The sequence below is a fragment of the Siniperca chuatsi genome, linkage group LG1, assembly GCF_020085105.1.
Source record: "Siniperca chuatsi isolate FFG_IHB_CAS linkage group LG1, ASM2008510v1, whole genome shotgun sequence".
Classification (NCBI taxonomy): Eukaryota; Metazoa; Chordata; class Actinopteri; order Centrarchiformes; family Sinipercidae; genus Siniperca; species Siniperca chuatsi.
In genome coordinates, this window is record NC_058042.1 from 13893844 (window position 1) to 13910635 (window position 16792).

Here is a 16792-nt window from a genome sequence, read left to right on the forward strand (position 1 = left end):
GGCTTGATTAAAACAGAGCTCAGTGCTACTGTAGATTAGCCCAGCTGTTTCCTGTGTCTGACTCTGATCTGAACACACTTCCTACCATGAAGCAGAGAGGGCGGGAGGTGAGAAGGTGCCATGGGAAGAATGGGAGAAGGAAGAGAAGAAGGTCAAAAGAAGGTCAGAGATCAGTGGGCTAGTGAGGAAGTAAAAAGTGAGGAAGGAGGTGAAATAGGCTCAAGACAAGGAAGGGAGGAGGAGGAAGCATTTTTTTTTCTTGTTTGTGGTTGTCAGCAATAGCTGACTAGATGTACTAGAAGCTATATGTACGGTACATGTGAATTCATCAATGTTTTGACATTTGTTTGCATTTGCATTCACGATTGAGTATTTCTGTGGACTGGAAATATGCAGCCCTTTTGAAATGCATAATTGAGGGTGCAATTTGTCAATGCTATATATATTGAAGTAATTTTAGCAAAACGAAGAGTCAATTCAGCAAATAATTTCCAGAAATACTTAGCTATAAATGGTGAATTTTCACCCTTTAATGTCACAGATAAGGTGATTGGAGCATTTTACCTGCTCTGCGTGCATGGAAATCTGGAAAAAAGACACCTGATAATCCCAGTGGTTGCAAAACAATGTTGTGACTAACTAGCAGTGAAGAGATGGTGAGCGTGTGTGTGTTTGTGTGTACTGTATGTTATTCTTGGGAATCTGAGTGGATATATGCACATGTAGGGAAGCAAACGAGGAAAAGAAAGAAAGAGTGATATTTCACACACACATTTGGGGTTTTACTTGGCCTCCACCCTCTGCTCTGCTCCCACGCTGTGGCGTCAGCAGGCCAGCCATCCAGTAAGTGTGTTTCTCATTCCATCAGATGTTGGGAAGTTGTTCGCTTCTCCGCTCTAGTCTCTGACATTCTCCTTCTCCCCTGAGAGGCTGGGCAGCCTTGTCACAGTAATGTCAAACACATGTGGAACAGACCAGGGCAGAGCAGACCAACACACACACACACACACACAGGACAGAGGACGGAGCAGGAGGTGGCCATAACCACACTGGTCTTTCACACAGTGTTTTAGGATAAACAGCAGTGAAACCATAGAGATTGGGTGCAGGGGAAATCACTTCATCACTCTTTAAGTCACTCACTTGCTCCTGTATTTACCCAAAAACACACACATTTAAACACTTATCTCTTATTAAACTCACTTTAACTGTACAGTAAGTACACTATGTTTCTGATGTGAGTATCAATGCTGCAAAAGACAGACTTAATTTGTCATCCTGAACACAGAAATACCAAAGAACAACTACCAAAAGTCAAACAATGCAGTTTTCACCCTAGCTATTTGTTCTCTGTGACACAAACTAAACACAAGGTACTTTTCCCTCTTATTTTGAAACTATCTTTTTCTATTGAAGGCTAATGTTCTCACCCTGGAGGCAAAGCTGTGTGACTGCCTACAATCAGCTAATTTGAGAAAAATAGTCCCCTATTCTTGAGTGACAACTTGTGTCACAAACAAATAGACAGTTTGGAGTACAGAAACATAAACAACACTTAGAAGTGACACCTGGAACATATTTACATGTCAAAATGCAAAAATATGAATAGACGTTCACACAAATCACCATGTTTTGAGTCATTTGGTATACTGTTTGTGTAAGAATACAATGTTGTTAGAGGAGGACATTAGGTTCACGCCTTAATATAATATATACACACAAGCATAAAAATAAATAGGCTACACATACACTGTGTAACTGTGTGTCATTGCAAGAACTTATAAACACCCTGATGTAAAAACAATGTGCTTTATAGCAGTGGCTTCCAACTTGGTGGTCGGGTTCCCCTAAGTGGTCACCAATAAATCTGAAGGGTCATGAGTTGATTGGATGAATAGAAAGAAGAACAAAAAGAAGAAATAAATTGTGCTTCACAAAATTGTGTATTTTTTTCAAACTACATCTTCTGTAATATTTCTTTTTTTTCTTTCCTGTATATTTTTACCTCTTAGGTTCAGCAGTTCACAACGAATACATGTACAACATATGATGAGGGGTCACAATTAGATACAGCTCATGCACATGTAAACACACACACACACACACACTGGCCTGATGTCTTTGGCTTGTGTCAACCGCTTGGCTTGTCTTGTTTGCGATGGCCCAGGTGTCTGTGTTGTGCTGACCACCTGACCAGCTCGCTGTGCGCTCGCAGCTCCCGCCCACCCGAGGCCATCTGCTCCACTCATTAATTAGGAGACAGCCAGTTTCACCTGCACTGCCCGCATTTAGATTACAATAATTACCACACACACACAAAGCACACTCCACAAGCCCACACACTCATGCAGTAAACACGTAAGCTGCACCCAGATCCTGCAGCATCAAGTCACAGTATAGACAGTCTTTTTTTACCTGCACCAGGTGACACAGACACTGCTAGACTGAGATGATGAAAAGCAGTAATGACTTTCACCATCTCCTGCATTTTTGCCTGATATATAACTCACTGATAAACTATCTAGTTAACACTGGCACATGCAAGAGTACAACAAATAGTGTGCCTTTGATACTTTGATGGTAAAACATTAATCATAATGTGCCTAAAATAGCAGCAATGAATCACAGTATAATAAAACAAGAAAACCCATCATGAAGCAAAGGGAAGTAAAGTGTGTTTCTTCTATTCGTCATTAATTAGCAGCGACTCTGGTCTGACTCTCTGTGGCTTTGCCTGTTGGTGTTTCTTCAGAAGAAAACAGGTTGTCTTGCTTTTTTTAAAGTCCTGTGGTATGTTTCCTTCTGTATATAAAACAGAAGACGTCCCATCCATGCACCTGTGGTAGATGGGAACTGAATAAACACTCGGCAGGCTGGGGTCATAACCAATGGCCTGCCTTTTAAGAGAGCTACTTAATGATGAAGTGGGGACATCTGCCTTAATAGGTGGCTGGCCGGGCCCAGCTGAGCAATGGGGCAGCCAGCATTGGAAGGAGAGAGGCAGCTTGGTGGTGACGGAGGTATAATGTGCGGTGAGGCAGGGTGTCTGCACTGCGGTTTCACCTCTGCAACCTCCCATCCATTGTTCGAGACTATTATCAACCGTTCAATTATTCAGATGATATTTACCAAGGCCAATTATACATGGCTGTGTCCTGCAGAGAAAATGGCCTGAGTGTTTTACTGTTGCACTCACAGGCAGAAGAGTGCGCTGCTGAGGCTGGGGGCAGAAACCTTTCGTGGACTTGTTTCTTCTCAGGGAGTGTCCCCACAGTCACAAACGTTGCTATAAATTATCCACCATGTCTTTTAGTTTTTTTACTCACTTTTCAGTTGTGTTTATTTCCTTTGGTTGTCATAGTGTTCCTGTTTAACACTTTCTCTACCTCCTTTTCTTTAACGTCTCCACAAGTTGGTAGTACAAACACCCTGCACTCACTAGGAAGGATCGGCTTTCAAGTTTCTTATTGCTTTTTACACAAAAGTGTGACACTGGTGATGCACTACAGTATCACACAAAAGGTGGGGGGATATTCTGTGGCACCATGGAGTTCAGTTCAGGGTAAATGTCTAAATTTATCCCTTCACACCCATCACTTCCATCCAGTCCAGGTGGACACCAAGTTCATAGAGACCAAAGATTTTGTGTCATCACTTTGTCTCAACATCACTTTGATGTGCAGCACAGACTGCTGGGGCAAACAACTCATGAACCCCCTAAGTCTCTCTCTCTCTCCACCTCAGCTCTCTCTCCACATTTCACTATAGAGTAACAAAAAAAGTAAATTAAAAGATATAAGTACATATATTGTTATAATAATAATAATAATAATAATAATAATAATAATAATAATGTTATTAATATTATTATAGACTCACATTTTCTGTCTTCTCTTAAATACATATGTGCCTTGGCAATGTCAGATTGTTATCCCTATATCCAAAATCCCAGACCCTCTGAAGACAACTTCATATGTAAAAGGATGAAATCAAAGTGGATAGAATTACAAAAAAGAGAGATAAATATAGGGAAAAAGCTTTTTAGAGAATATAGAAAGCAGGTACATGAACAGTAGCCTGGTTTGTCTTCACCTTCACATTAACACGCCACTCTAACAGAGCTAAAAACATAATGTTGACCAGAATGTGAGAGTTTAAACTTGAGATATTTCAGCAGTCTATGCCTTCAAATATGAAACACTTCTTCCATTGTAACAAATGTTCCGAGAAAGGACTATTACAAAAACCGACTGCACGCTCTTGCGAGCCCTCGGTGCATTTAAAAACAATTCACACCAATAACAAATTAAATGCCCCATGATTTGCTTCAATACATTTGAGTTTGTACTTACTTTGTGAAGGTCGAGGTCAAGCTGAGGTAACTGTAGCGGGGATAATCCACACCGAATGGTTTCTAAAACAGATTTTATATGGTCTCAATCCTCATTATTTGGAGGGGGAAAGGGTAAAGCCTTTGCTAATATATTCAGGTGTTATCCCCTTTTTATTTTGTTCTTGAAATATTGAGAGCAAAGAGAGGCAGAAGCCACAGTCTAACACAAAAGAAAATGTTTAACTTTCCTTTGGGAGTTCAAAAGGGGTCTTGACTTTCAGGTTTAATAAATTATGAGGTATTTCTCTTCTCAGTTATATCGAAAAAGGAAGAAATAAAATCAAAGCAAGGGCTCTTGGGTCCTTAAGCACATTGATGTCTTTGGTTTTTCTGTCAAATCACAACTTCTCCCAGTCATGTAAATCCGCTCTCTTGCTCATTTTAACCATCCCAGATAGAAGAAATAAAAAATAAAAAATACAGTTTAAACTGCAAAAACGTTATTTCTGTTCACAGTCCTTTCTGTTCTGTTATAAACAGACAAAACTATTAACCGGTTTCTTTTTTGTTAATGTTAAGTCCACAAATCCTCGCGTCTCCCATGTAAAAACGCAAATTATTAAGATGCGGATCCTCTTGTCTGCAGGGTGCGTCTATTATTCCTCCTGTGACAACTTTAAACCCCTCTTCTTCAGTTCACAGTTTAGCCACAGTCCGTGGTGTCAGGACCAAGTCCTTATACATCCGGTGAGATAAATTTAAAAACACAGCTTCTTTGCAGCCTGTGGACAGCCTACTCTACTACCACGTTTCTCTGAATGGTCCTTCTCCTCCTCCTCCGACGCGCCGATCCTCCGCCGACCTGCCTTCAGATGGTGGTATAAAAGATTCACTTCTCCCGAAGAAAATAACAGCTGAGCATATTTTAATGTTTCTTTTCCCATCAACTAACAATTTCGGTTCTTCAGACTTGTTGTTTTGTCTTCACTGGTGAGTGGAGCTTACGGGCCCACTGTACGCAGTAACGCGGCTCTCTCCTCCTCCTCCTCTCTCAGTGTCCTCGCTGTAGCCTTCTGTCTGCGTTTAAACACCATCTGGAGCTCCTAACCTCTCTCTCTCTCTCTCTCTCTCTCTCTCTCTCTCTCTCTCTTCTCTCGGGTAGGCTACCATCAGAGGCAAGAGCTGGCTGTTATGGTACAGGAATCCTCTCTAAATTGAAGAAGATCCAAATTGAAGAGTACAAAACCTCATATTGGTACAACATTATTAAGATTATACCATTGGAGACTAAATATTCTGCACTATATTACAGAAGGATACCTGCATGAACGCTATGGAAGTTAATCAGGGATAATGGGTTACAGTTGGCTAAAAATGTCTATTTTAATAACAATAATAATATTCATTTTGTGAATGTATGGCCTGCAAAGTGTAAGCTAAAGCATGTTTTATTCTGTCTAATTATTTCAGAAATCAAAACTGTCAAATCAAAAAGCAATGAGAGCTGAGTGAAATACTGTTTTACTCTCCCGCTGTCTGCCAGTGGGGGCCGCTGTTTCCTCATATCAGGACGACGAGGACAACAAGGAAAGCAGAATTGAGTCCATAAGACTGCAGACTTTGTTTACCTTATTTAGCACTTGAAAAAAATATGTACAAGAACAGCTTTTTGAGAGGTGAATGAATGCAAAAGAATGTCTCTGTCTGTCTCAAACCAGTAAATAGCTATTGCATAGATTGTAAAAATTATAACATTTTCTTTGTGTTGTCAGGTGTAGTCCTACATAGTCAGGGGGGTGGACTGATTTATTTATTTTCAGGGACAATGCACATTGATCGTCACAGCCAAAAGGCCAATTTTCAGATGGATAAGATGGAAAAAAGCATAACTGTCTTGTATAGTAAACAGTACTAGTATCACTGTCATTAATGCTCCCTTTCTATTGCTCTGCATGTATTAGCTTCTGTGCTGCTTGTTTTAATTAATGCTTGACAATGTAGCACAGTGTTGTCTACTGTGTGTAGTGCATATTATCTTACCAACATTAATATGCCCATTTTATTATTGCTGCATGTTTATATCCTAATTAATTGACTGTTTCCACCTTTTATTCTTATTCCTGTCCAAGGACTACAGATTAGGCTGCAAATGACACTTATTTTATTTATTGATTGATCTGTCAATAATTTTTTGGAATAATCAATTAATCAGTCTATAAAATGTTAGAAAATACTGAAAAATGCTCACCACAATTTTTCAGTGTGCAGAGGCAAGGGGACGTCTTCAAATTGCTCAGTTTGTCTGACCAACAGCCCAAAAGCAAAAGGTATTCAATTAACAATATTATAAAACAGCAAATCCGCAGTTTTGGTTGGAACCACTGACTTTGTTGACATTTTTCTTTATTAAAAACCTAAACAATTAATTATTATTATTATTAAAATTCTTACAGATTTTTTTTCTGTCAATCAACTAATTTAGTGATATCGACAAATTATTTCATCTCTACTGCTGATGAAAAATAGAATTTTGGCTGACTTTAGTGCGTAGTGTAGACAGTAATGTTTATTAATACACACTACCACTAAATAAATAGTGATGGGCAGACAGAACTGTACAGAGAGAGACAGAGAAAAAGGCAGGTACATCTGGTAGTGAGAATCCTCCACCTGTCCCCCCCATGGAGGGGGACAGAAGACAAAGCTGACACCCTCCTGACCCCTCGTGTGTCTACAGAAAAAAGAACCAGCTTGTAAAGTACACACAGACAGCTGCTCTGCCCTAACTCCAGTCTCACCAGCCTCACCAACCTCACCAGCCTCGAACACAAACGTTGCTTTCATATGGAGCCGGGAGGACTTTTGAAAAACGCTCCAGTACTGATTAAATGTGAACACAAGCATGCAGGGGGATGCCCCAGTGCTCTGTGACTGAAACATAACAGTTTCCCACATGGCCCATGAGAAGGAATAACTTCAGGTAACTTAATGTCGATTTACTGTAAAGCGCTGTAAACATGGTCAAACCCAAACACACACAGTGAAATACACCAACATTACACACATAAACAGATGCACAGGCCATTACAAGCTGGGTCTGTCAGAGGCAGCGTGTGTAGTGTACCATGGTGGAAGTACGGTTGTCAAGGAGATGGATGGAGTGTTTATGAAACTCTCTCTCTATATATTTTTCTTTCATTCTTTTAGAGTTATGGCCCTAGATGGCCCTGTACACGTGTGTGTGTCTCCTTTGTATGTTACTGTAGGTGGCTTATTTGTTTCCTATACAGAATCCTGAAAAGGGAAGGTGTGTGTATCTGTGTGTGTGTGGGTGTGTGTGTGTGTGTGTGTGTGGCCTTGAGTGACAGAAAGGTTGGCAATGGGGGTTGCATCCAAAGAAAGGATTCCTGTCAAGGTGACAGCTCCAAGATTGACAGGATGCTATTCTCCTCGGGAACGACGTCAGTCAACCTGTCAGCCTCCCTGTACGACAGCCTCTCACTCCTCTTAATTTGGCCTTTTGTTGAGCGGTCACTGGGTTAGCTCTGACACGCCATGTGGCCGGCCTGATAAACTGCACAATGAAACACACACAAGGTGGGAACTCGCCTCAATGAACTCTCTGCGCCATAATACTGCGACTGGAAGTCCCTTTGATGGCATTAATGACGAAAAACAGCTTTGTCTCCTCTTTCTTTCAGTCCTCTATCTCTCTGTCACCTCACAAACTCACCCCCACCCTGCTCTGGACTCTGTTATGTTGACAGCATCTCCAGGATGGTTGAGCACTCACTGAGATACAAGGACCACGTTTGGTCATTGTGCTGGTATGGAAATTGCTATTTCTCTGCGTGTGTGTCTGTCAGAGTAAAAGAAAGAGAGAAGTTTGCAGCATTTCCACCACTCACACATTGTAAATCCTTTCCTATAGTGGCAGTCACAGGCTAGTGTGTTGAAATGAGATAAGGCCCAGAGCCGACTGAAAGGAACGCTAGCCCCATTGTGTTCCTGTGCTCTTTTCTCTTCTCCTATCCTCTCCTCTCTCATGCACCTTCAACAGACCACACTCTCATGTTGGTTGCCATTAAAGTCACCGGTGTAGGTTCCAGGCAGTCATGAAAGGGGAAAGAGTACATCTCACTCGATCAAAACTAGGGGGGGACAAGTAACTGAGTTGTGTTATGCTGATTGAAACGCTGATACAAATGGGTTTGTGCTGAGGAATTTCCCTTTGAGTCACGTGCATGATATGGGTTTTGTAATTTAAACACTGTTTTCTCTGATAGCATGCTTAAGAGGATGTTGTTCTCTCACTTTGTATGTTAACATCTTTGATGCGTGCTCAAGCTGCTCCGTAATGTTATGAAAGAGGATGAGACAGAGAGTCTTTCTGTTCTCTCTTGACTTCCAGGGTTGTTTCTGCCACAGAACAACTCTAATAAGAGCACTACACAATGCATTACGGTAGTTATTCCAGTATGTCTGACTATTTTTCTATTTTGGGTGTTTTGCAAATACCAAAGTGTGGCCCATTGCAATGCCTAAATCATATTTCACATGTCTTAAATATTTAATATGCTTACAGGCTTTAATTTCTGAGCCACGCAAAACATTGTTTCATATATTGGCCCATCTCTCATTTCCTGGGAGATGAAATAGTACATAGAAATATGGGTTCAATTGCAGTACTTAAAGTTTTACTTAAATTCCTTTATTATACATAGGCATTCATAGACCTACTACCAAAAACTGATCTGGAAATAGAAAGCAAAACGTATGCCAAATTGGTTATGTGTATCTGCAGGAGGATTTCAGGATGACTCGTGTGCAGACTTTATCTTCTACATGCATACAGGTACAGTAAGCAGTGCATCACTCTATGTGTTTTCTTTGGCCAGACTGCCAGGCTGAGTAAGAGCACTGAGTGCAGGGTCACAGCTGACCAACAGAAGTGCAAACTGACAAAGGAGGAAACGACACCTGATTATATCAAGTGTTGACTCAAGAACAGGATATGCAGCTTGAGCGCAGAGGGAAACGGACAGTAAAAAGTCCTCAGTATGCAGGTGAACAGGCCCCCCATACATTCACATGAGAAAGTCACTGCTATGTATGACTGTCTTTCCCAAGAGACAATATGTGTGTGTGCTTACTAATGTTGTGGGTAAATAAATCTATTTGCAGTGTCACTGTGGGGACTCACTTTCCTTATGGGGACAAAATGCCCCATAATGTAAATCATTAGATTTTAGGGAGAAGACTTGGTTTAAGGTTAAGTTTAGGTTAAGGTTAGGGTAAGGGCTAGGTTTAGGCAAGTAGTGCTTATGGTTATGGTTATGGTAAGTCTCCAGGGAATTAATGTAAGTCAATGTAATGTCCCCAAAAGTGATAGAAACACGATTATGTGTGTGTGTGAGAGAGAGAGAAGAGAGAGAGAGAGAGAGAGAGAGAGAGAGAGTGTTTGTGTGTGTGTGTGACAGTTGGTGGTGCTGGCACTGGAGATAGTGAGTAGAGGGGGATGAGGCACTGTATCAAGTTGTGAACATCTGTTCCTCATAGAAACCACAAAACTGGTGCTGAGGAAATAGAGAGGGTAACTTCTCTCTCTCTCTCTCTCTCTCTCTCTCTCTCTCACACACACACACACACACACACACACACACACACACACACACCTCTAACCATCACCTTGACTGTCCTCCCACATATGTCCCTCACTTTTTTCCATTCCATATTCACTCAGTTTTTCTTCCTCTTCTTGCATCATTATTAACATCCATCTTTCCTCACATTTTTGATGATCTCTGCCACATTAATTTGCTTGTATCTGTGCCAGAGATACCATGATTTCATCATTGAGCAATGGTTTTGGTGAAAAAGTGGACATTAGATTTTCATATGTACTATAAGGTTGTAAAATGTTATTACAAAATGTGTCCAGTTTCTGGTCAGTCATTCTGGTTGTGATAGCATTGTTCATCAGCTTAACTGCTGAGATATGGTGACATGGCAAAACTGCAAGACAAACCACTTATGTAGAAGGGGGGGATTAAATCTTTCACAAAATCATAAAACAGTACGTATAGTTGGTATTCCAACCCCAAATTCACAAAATACATTAGATTTTACAATTTTGTGAGGTTGAAATGAGCTTAAACTTAAAAAAAAAATCAGTTCAAAGATGAAAAGGATACTAATTTTCAAATAATTTTGATCTTTAAGTCCATTTGACATGACTAATTGCGCAAACAGGTTCTTCAGAGACCTGGATAACAATTCATGACATATCACAAAGTAACATCAAGATAGGGAAAGCTACAAAGTTATGTACTTATGTAGCTATATGAAAGTTATCTATTTTTGTGAGAGCAAACTGTACAGAATAGCCTATTAATAGCTATAGAGGATTAGGATTGGCACAAAATTATGAAGTCTATGATACAGCACACATGAGCCAAGGCTTTGTTAGGGATTCACTGCACCTTTTCCCTCAAAGTCCCTTGATTTAGTTCTTGCTCCTTTTCTTGCTCTCTCTATCTCTCTCATTGCCTTCCTCCCTCTATCTGGGCCTGCTTTGAGGGTGTGCTAGTGCTGGGTGGCAGTTCCTTATTGTAGAGTGTCTATATGAGTGTGTGTGTGTGTGTGTGTGTGTGTGTGTGTGTGTGTGTGTGTGTGTGTGTGTGTGTGTGTGTGTGTGTGTGTGTGTGTGTGTGTGCTGTGTGCGGCTGATAAGACCCAGGGAGAAGAGCCAGCGTGCCGACATATTCTTGCCACCGCGGTTATCGTCCCGTCGCAGCTGTGCCTGAGCTCTGCGACATCTGCTCCCTCACAGGAAGCCTATGCTGCAGCTCACAACACCTCTCACACACATATGCACACGCACAAACACACACATTACTACTGCTTCTCCATACAATGTGAACATATCACTGGACTATACACCCACACACACAGATATATCAGGTAAACTACTTGAGACAAAGAGCTGTGTTTACGGTTCAAATTGACACATTTTGATTTCCTGAGCATATGTATGTGTGTGTCTGTGTGTGTGAGAGACGAATAGGTTGGAGCACCGACACCAGAGTTCTACTGGGTTTTTATCGCAGAATTACAGGGGGGGATGCTTATGACTAAGCCCAATTATAGAGGCCTTATCACTGCAACGTTCACAAAGCTCATTACTGCCAAGAGACGGCAGGCGCTGCAGGTAATTCACTCCGTTGGGTATTAGTCCTTGCGCTGGCTTACAGTTTCTACATATTTAGAGTCTATAAAATTGGGCCTTTAATGTCTGATGATTCTTAATGCATCTCTCTCTCCTCGAACCCTTTACTGATTTAAGTGAAGGTTTTCATTTTTACCTAAAGGCACTACTTCAGTGTTTTCAGTGCTTTAAGAATCAATTACATTTTTTTCTTCTCTTCCTTTTTTTCCCTGGATGTCTTTCAAGTATCCCTCATTTGTCTGCAAAACGCTCCCTTAAAGTTTTCCCTCTGTCATTCACCCTCATGACCTGCATGTGTATTATGAAGCCGTCAAAGCTGAACAGTGAAACTCCAGAATCTAGTTCTGTTCCCTGCAGCTGTATGGGGAAGCCCAGAGGAAGACCACCCCCCACCCACCCTATGCTCTAAAAACCTCTTTCCCTTTCCTTTCCAGTGCCACAGGACAATTCGTCTCCACTGGGCTTGTTAACAATAATGACAAGTTTATTTGTGCTTGATAGCTTATGAAGACCATAATACATAAGAATACAAGAAGATGCTGTTGACAATAAGTGCACTTGGTGGCCAATTCAATCCTGATTTATGATTCAATTTGATCTCTAAAGGGAGTTTGTTTTATATGAAAGGCCAAAAATGCAGTAAATGGCTAAATGCACTGGGAAACGAAGCATTTTACACATAATCGCTTTGGAGAAGAAGTCATTTAGATGGTAATGTTTGATGTCATTTTAACCTTGAAACCCCAGCTTCAAATAACAGGTCTACTAGCAAGATGAAGAAACCTCACATTGTCCTTATAGCATGCAGCGCTAAGTCAACACAAACTGATTATCTGTCAATCACTCAAACTTAATGAGCAGACCTGACAGCTGCGGGACCCTCCATCACTTATCATGGTAACACACTGCCAAAAGTTTTCATAAAACAGGTCCTTTAAGATGACAAGCTCCTACCTTCACTACATCTGTAGTGGCTGCTGGTTGCCAGGTTTGGATCAAGGCTTCCAGGTTGCAGTCTGTGGGCAGTGTGTCTATCCCTCAGCTCTCTGTGGCTGATCAGTGTGACTGTGGGGACACGTGGAGCAAATGCTGGAGCAGAGGAAGTCCCAGCTCTCAGGTTGGCCTTCTTCTGGCGCTCCAAATGGACCTCAGCAGACATGTTTGGACCTTCAAATCACAACTTGTAGGATCTCAACTTTCCAATTTTCTTTGTGAGGTAAGGGGCTTCAGGGTTAGGTGACACACTGTTAGTGTAAGGCACTGTATGCACACTGGCAGGTCTATAGGTCCAAGTAGTGTAGCAGAGACGGCAATCAAAACAAAAAATCTCTATGAGCTCCAAAACGCTAGAAGACTTTCCTGCTTGACCTTCTCTTCCATATGTCCTTGAGGCTTTGGATGTTTTTCCTCATAATGTTCAGCCAGTTTACCTTTGAGGCCCCAGTAGATCATTGTATGACTCACTGAACTACCATGCAAGGACAGGGACTTAGTTGTAGTTATAGCTCTGAACAGAGAAAAACAATAAACAGCCAGAGGTTGCCTCCGATCCTTGTTGTATTATTCCAGGAATCCTCTGGTATTTTTTCTTTGCTTCATGTCTGCATAAAACTTTGCGTTAGAAAAATGTATGACAGTTCTATGTTGAGATCCATGAATAACAGTCTTTGTCTTCAGTCTCTTTTGCTGTCCTCTTCAGATGTACTTGGCATATATTGTGTGCTAATCGATCTTTTTTCTTCTTTTCCGTTCATCTGGTTCTCTCAAGCTCTCTTCGTTCCCTTCCAGCAGAGTGTGTGTGAGAGTGTGTGTATGTCAGTGGCAGGTCAGCTTGTCTCGTGGCTCTGGCTGAGGGGCTGTGCTCTCATCTGAACCCTCCTCCTGCCCTGCCTGCCACTGCAGCTCAAAAGAGAAGTGTGTGTTAGTATGTTACAGTTTGTGTGTGTTTCTGGGTGTTGCAGGGCTGCAGCCCCTGGGGAGGCAAGGCAGCAGTGCTGGCTGTGGTGATAGCTGCAGACAGTAGTACGTAGCAGGACCTGGGCCACTGTCTGGGCTTCCTGTCAGGAACCAGCTGTGTCTGCGGCCAGCAGCCACTCCCTCCCTCTTTGCATCGGCCTTTCTAAGTTAGCCACCTTCCCTCCTTCCCAGGATCCTTTGCTTCTGTGCACCTTGCTCAGTGGCCATAATGGCACTTTCTGTTGTCCCATATTCAAATACTCATGCTTCTTGTGCATCCATCTGCTCATCCTTAGAGTTTGTGTGCTATTTATACCATGTTGTCTTGAATTTTTTAATCAGCTCTTCTTCACTAGCATACTTTTTTTGTTTTTTGTAGGTTTCTTTGGCATTTTTTGTGTGCCTGATAGTTCACAGTAAAGGGCAACAGGAAGTAAAACCAAGGGTATCGTGGATAAATGATAATGAATGATGATAATAAGTGATAACTGCATGTCATGAAGTTCACCAAAGCTGAAAGCTTGTCACAGCACTTTCATGGAACTGATTTTGGTAAAAAAAAATCTTGCTGTCATAAATGCTGATGTGACCATATACTTATACTGTTAGTATATCTGGACCCACAATATTTAAAATAGAATTTCATCATCCACATCTTTTCTCTACGTATAGTCCTCATATACCATATATCTCACATTAACCTGTACATTGACATAATGTATTGCTATAGGAGATACCCTTGCATTGAACTGTGTGCACTGAAGTTGTCAGTTTAAAGAAGAATTTTGAATTTTCCCGTGATTTCCCTAATGGGAGCTGGCAGGAAGGGGATTGTTGAAGCTTGTTTATTGGAAACAGCTACCTCTGGTCTTGTATGGCATGAATAACGAGAGGGGTGAGACTTAACCTTTCAGCTTACATTATGTTCAAGCTAGTAATTCAAAACTCCTAGCTAAAACACCCCAAAAACTGCATAGAATGGCAAAGCTGGCTGTTAATTGTCCCGGGGTTGTACAGTATTAATGACCATAATGTTAATATTAACAGTTGTGTGAATTCTCAAAGTGGAAAAATAAGTATCTTTGAGTTAAGGAAAAATGTAAATATTAATGAAGCGAAGAAAATATCAAAGTCAACATTCAGCAAAACACTAAAAACATAGTCACATTAAACAATGTCAGATTCTGCAACAAAATAGAAAATGACTCTTTATTCATTCAAACATTATTCCTAATGACCATTTCACCAGAAATTCACACCACAATTTTGTTTTGTTCCACAGAGCTTGACGTGGACAGCTAATCTCATTAACTCCATGTTTACTTCTCATTGCATGCATTCCATTTTATATAAATAAAGAGGTTTTTCCCATGAAAGTCGTTCTGATGAAATAGAATAGGGGGCCATGTTTCTTTGACATGAAGACACATATATCGGTCACTTAATTACAATGAAAAATCTTGTTTATTATCTGCTGTAAATATACAGTAGCTATTTCTGTGAAGTATCTCTTGCTGCAACACAAAAAAGAGAAAACAATCAAAGGGCTTTTTCTGTAGTGTTACCGCACTGTTTGTAGGTATGCATGCTTCATTCATAGATGGTGATCTTTTGGGAATTTGTCTGGTCAATTCAATCAAAGATCATGTCATTTCAACTTTTTAATGTGATTTGGTACTTTCATTCATCCTCCTGCCACACTACACCATATGGATGACAGTAAGCAGTCACCTCTAAAAAGAGAAAAAGCATGGAGGGCTACGCCTGTTTTGGGAAAAGTCATATGCTGAAACACTGCTGTCTCACATTTAGAATCAAAGATGCTAAAACAAACTTCACAAAGCTGGGACAGCTGAAAGAGGCTCTAGTGTGAAACTCTAGCAACATTGTAGCCATTGCCTCCTTGACCTCTGAACCCCCAGGAGTCATTAACCCCTAACCCAGATGGAGTGGCCTGTGTGTATGACAGCAATACTCTTCACTGCCTTACACACACACATGTATACACACTATCACATTTTTTTTGTTGGATCAAGAAGTATGCTGGTGAGAGAAGTGAGAGGGGATGTGAGCACACAGATGTGCCAAGTGCCTGGCTGAAACTAACACACATATGGCAGCATGAGGAAGTGAAAGAAACTCATGTTGCTTTTTGTCTTTGGGCGTGGGGGACAAAGAAAGAGAGCGGGGAAGAGAGAGAACTGATTTCTCGGTAAACCCACAGTGTATACAGCACATGAAATTTAGGTGTTTTTTATTTTCAGTGGCTAAACCAATGAAATTTCCCATATTTACATTTTAAGTGTTCATGCAGAAGACATTCACATTTTATATTAAAGTCAACATACATTTCAAAAATGAAATCAAAGAGTAAATTACATTTTATTTAAGATTTGAACTCCCAGAACAACTGATTAAATTTTGGCACAGACTTTTTAGGTTAAGTGGAAGAGCCCTGTAACTACTGTAGTCAGCAACATGAAAATGAAAACATGGGCTTATTGTAGGATATGAACTTCCGTGAGAACGTAACAGGTGGTAGGGCAGGTGGAGAGTGCATGTATACAACAAGATACAGGCGCAGATAATGGGGTACATCAGAAAAAGGGTAAAAAAAAAAAAATAAGGGCACAGTGACTAAGACAGAAAATTTTAACTTCACTTGATTGGATGATGTGAACCAAGAGGGATTTGTCTCTACAGTTTTAAACCGATTAAATAATTGTGAGAAGAGGAGAAAAATATGGACAGAAAGAGCAAAGGGGTGTAGCTAAACTAATTAAAGGGAGCAAAGAATGGCAGAATAAAAGCAACAGATTTGGGAATGAAGTGTACGCATACTAAGCCCCATATAAACTAAAAATTAAAAACAAAAAAAATCTTTCACTTATATCCAACATGGCATCAAGCAGGAGAGCATATTTTCTCCAGCAACATCCGATCTTAAGAGAGTTAGTTGCATAATGCAGTAACAGGCTGAATAGATGATCAGCCATCATCACATATAATCTTTATCTCATCACATTTATATCAAATTCAAATCCCACATGGCAAAAAGGTAATACATTTTGCTGCATGTATTTTTGCCTACAGTATGTACCCCAACTCTCCTGATACACACTCAAACACACACACAATTTTCTCTGTGTTACCTGTTATAGAAGCCTTTGCTCCTTTGCCCCCCTCCCCTCAGATGTTGGCAGGTATAAAATGAGTTTTTGGGGAGAGAGAGATAATGATTCCCCCATAATCACCAGAGGCCGGCTCTGATTCTG

At 40.8% G+C, this 16792-nt stretch overlaps 1 protein-coding gene across 11 annotated transcripts in view; it reads right to left on the minus strand.

Annotated features, from left to right (window-relative positions):
* Positions 1-13679, minus strand: part of cbfa2t3 (CBFA2/RUNX1 partner transcriptional co-repressor 3) — a 42714-nt gene extending 29035 nt beyond the window's left edge. For 3 of the 11 annotated variants that reach the window (XM_044205875.1, XM_044205804.1, XM_044205836.1), the window contains exon 1: positions 12516-13673. In XM_044205875.1, coding sequence (XP_044061810.1) covers positions 12516-12720 — 205 coding nt within the window. In that variant the 5' untranslated portion in view covers positions 12721-13673. Of the gene's footprint in view, positions 1-772; positions 1357-4352; positions 4415-12515 lie in introns of those variants that run through there. The other 8 variants (XM_044205826.1, XM_044205796.1, XM_044205853.1 and 5 more) reach the window with 7 other exon arrangements.
* Positions 13680-16792: the final 3113 nt, after the last annotated feature.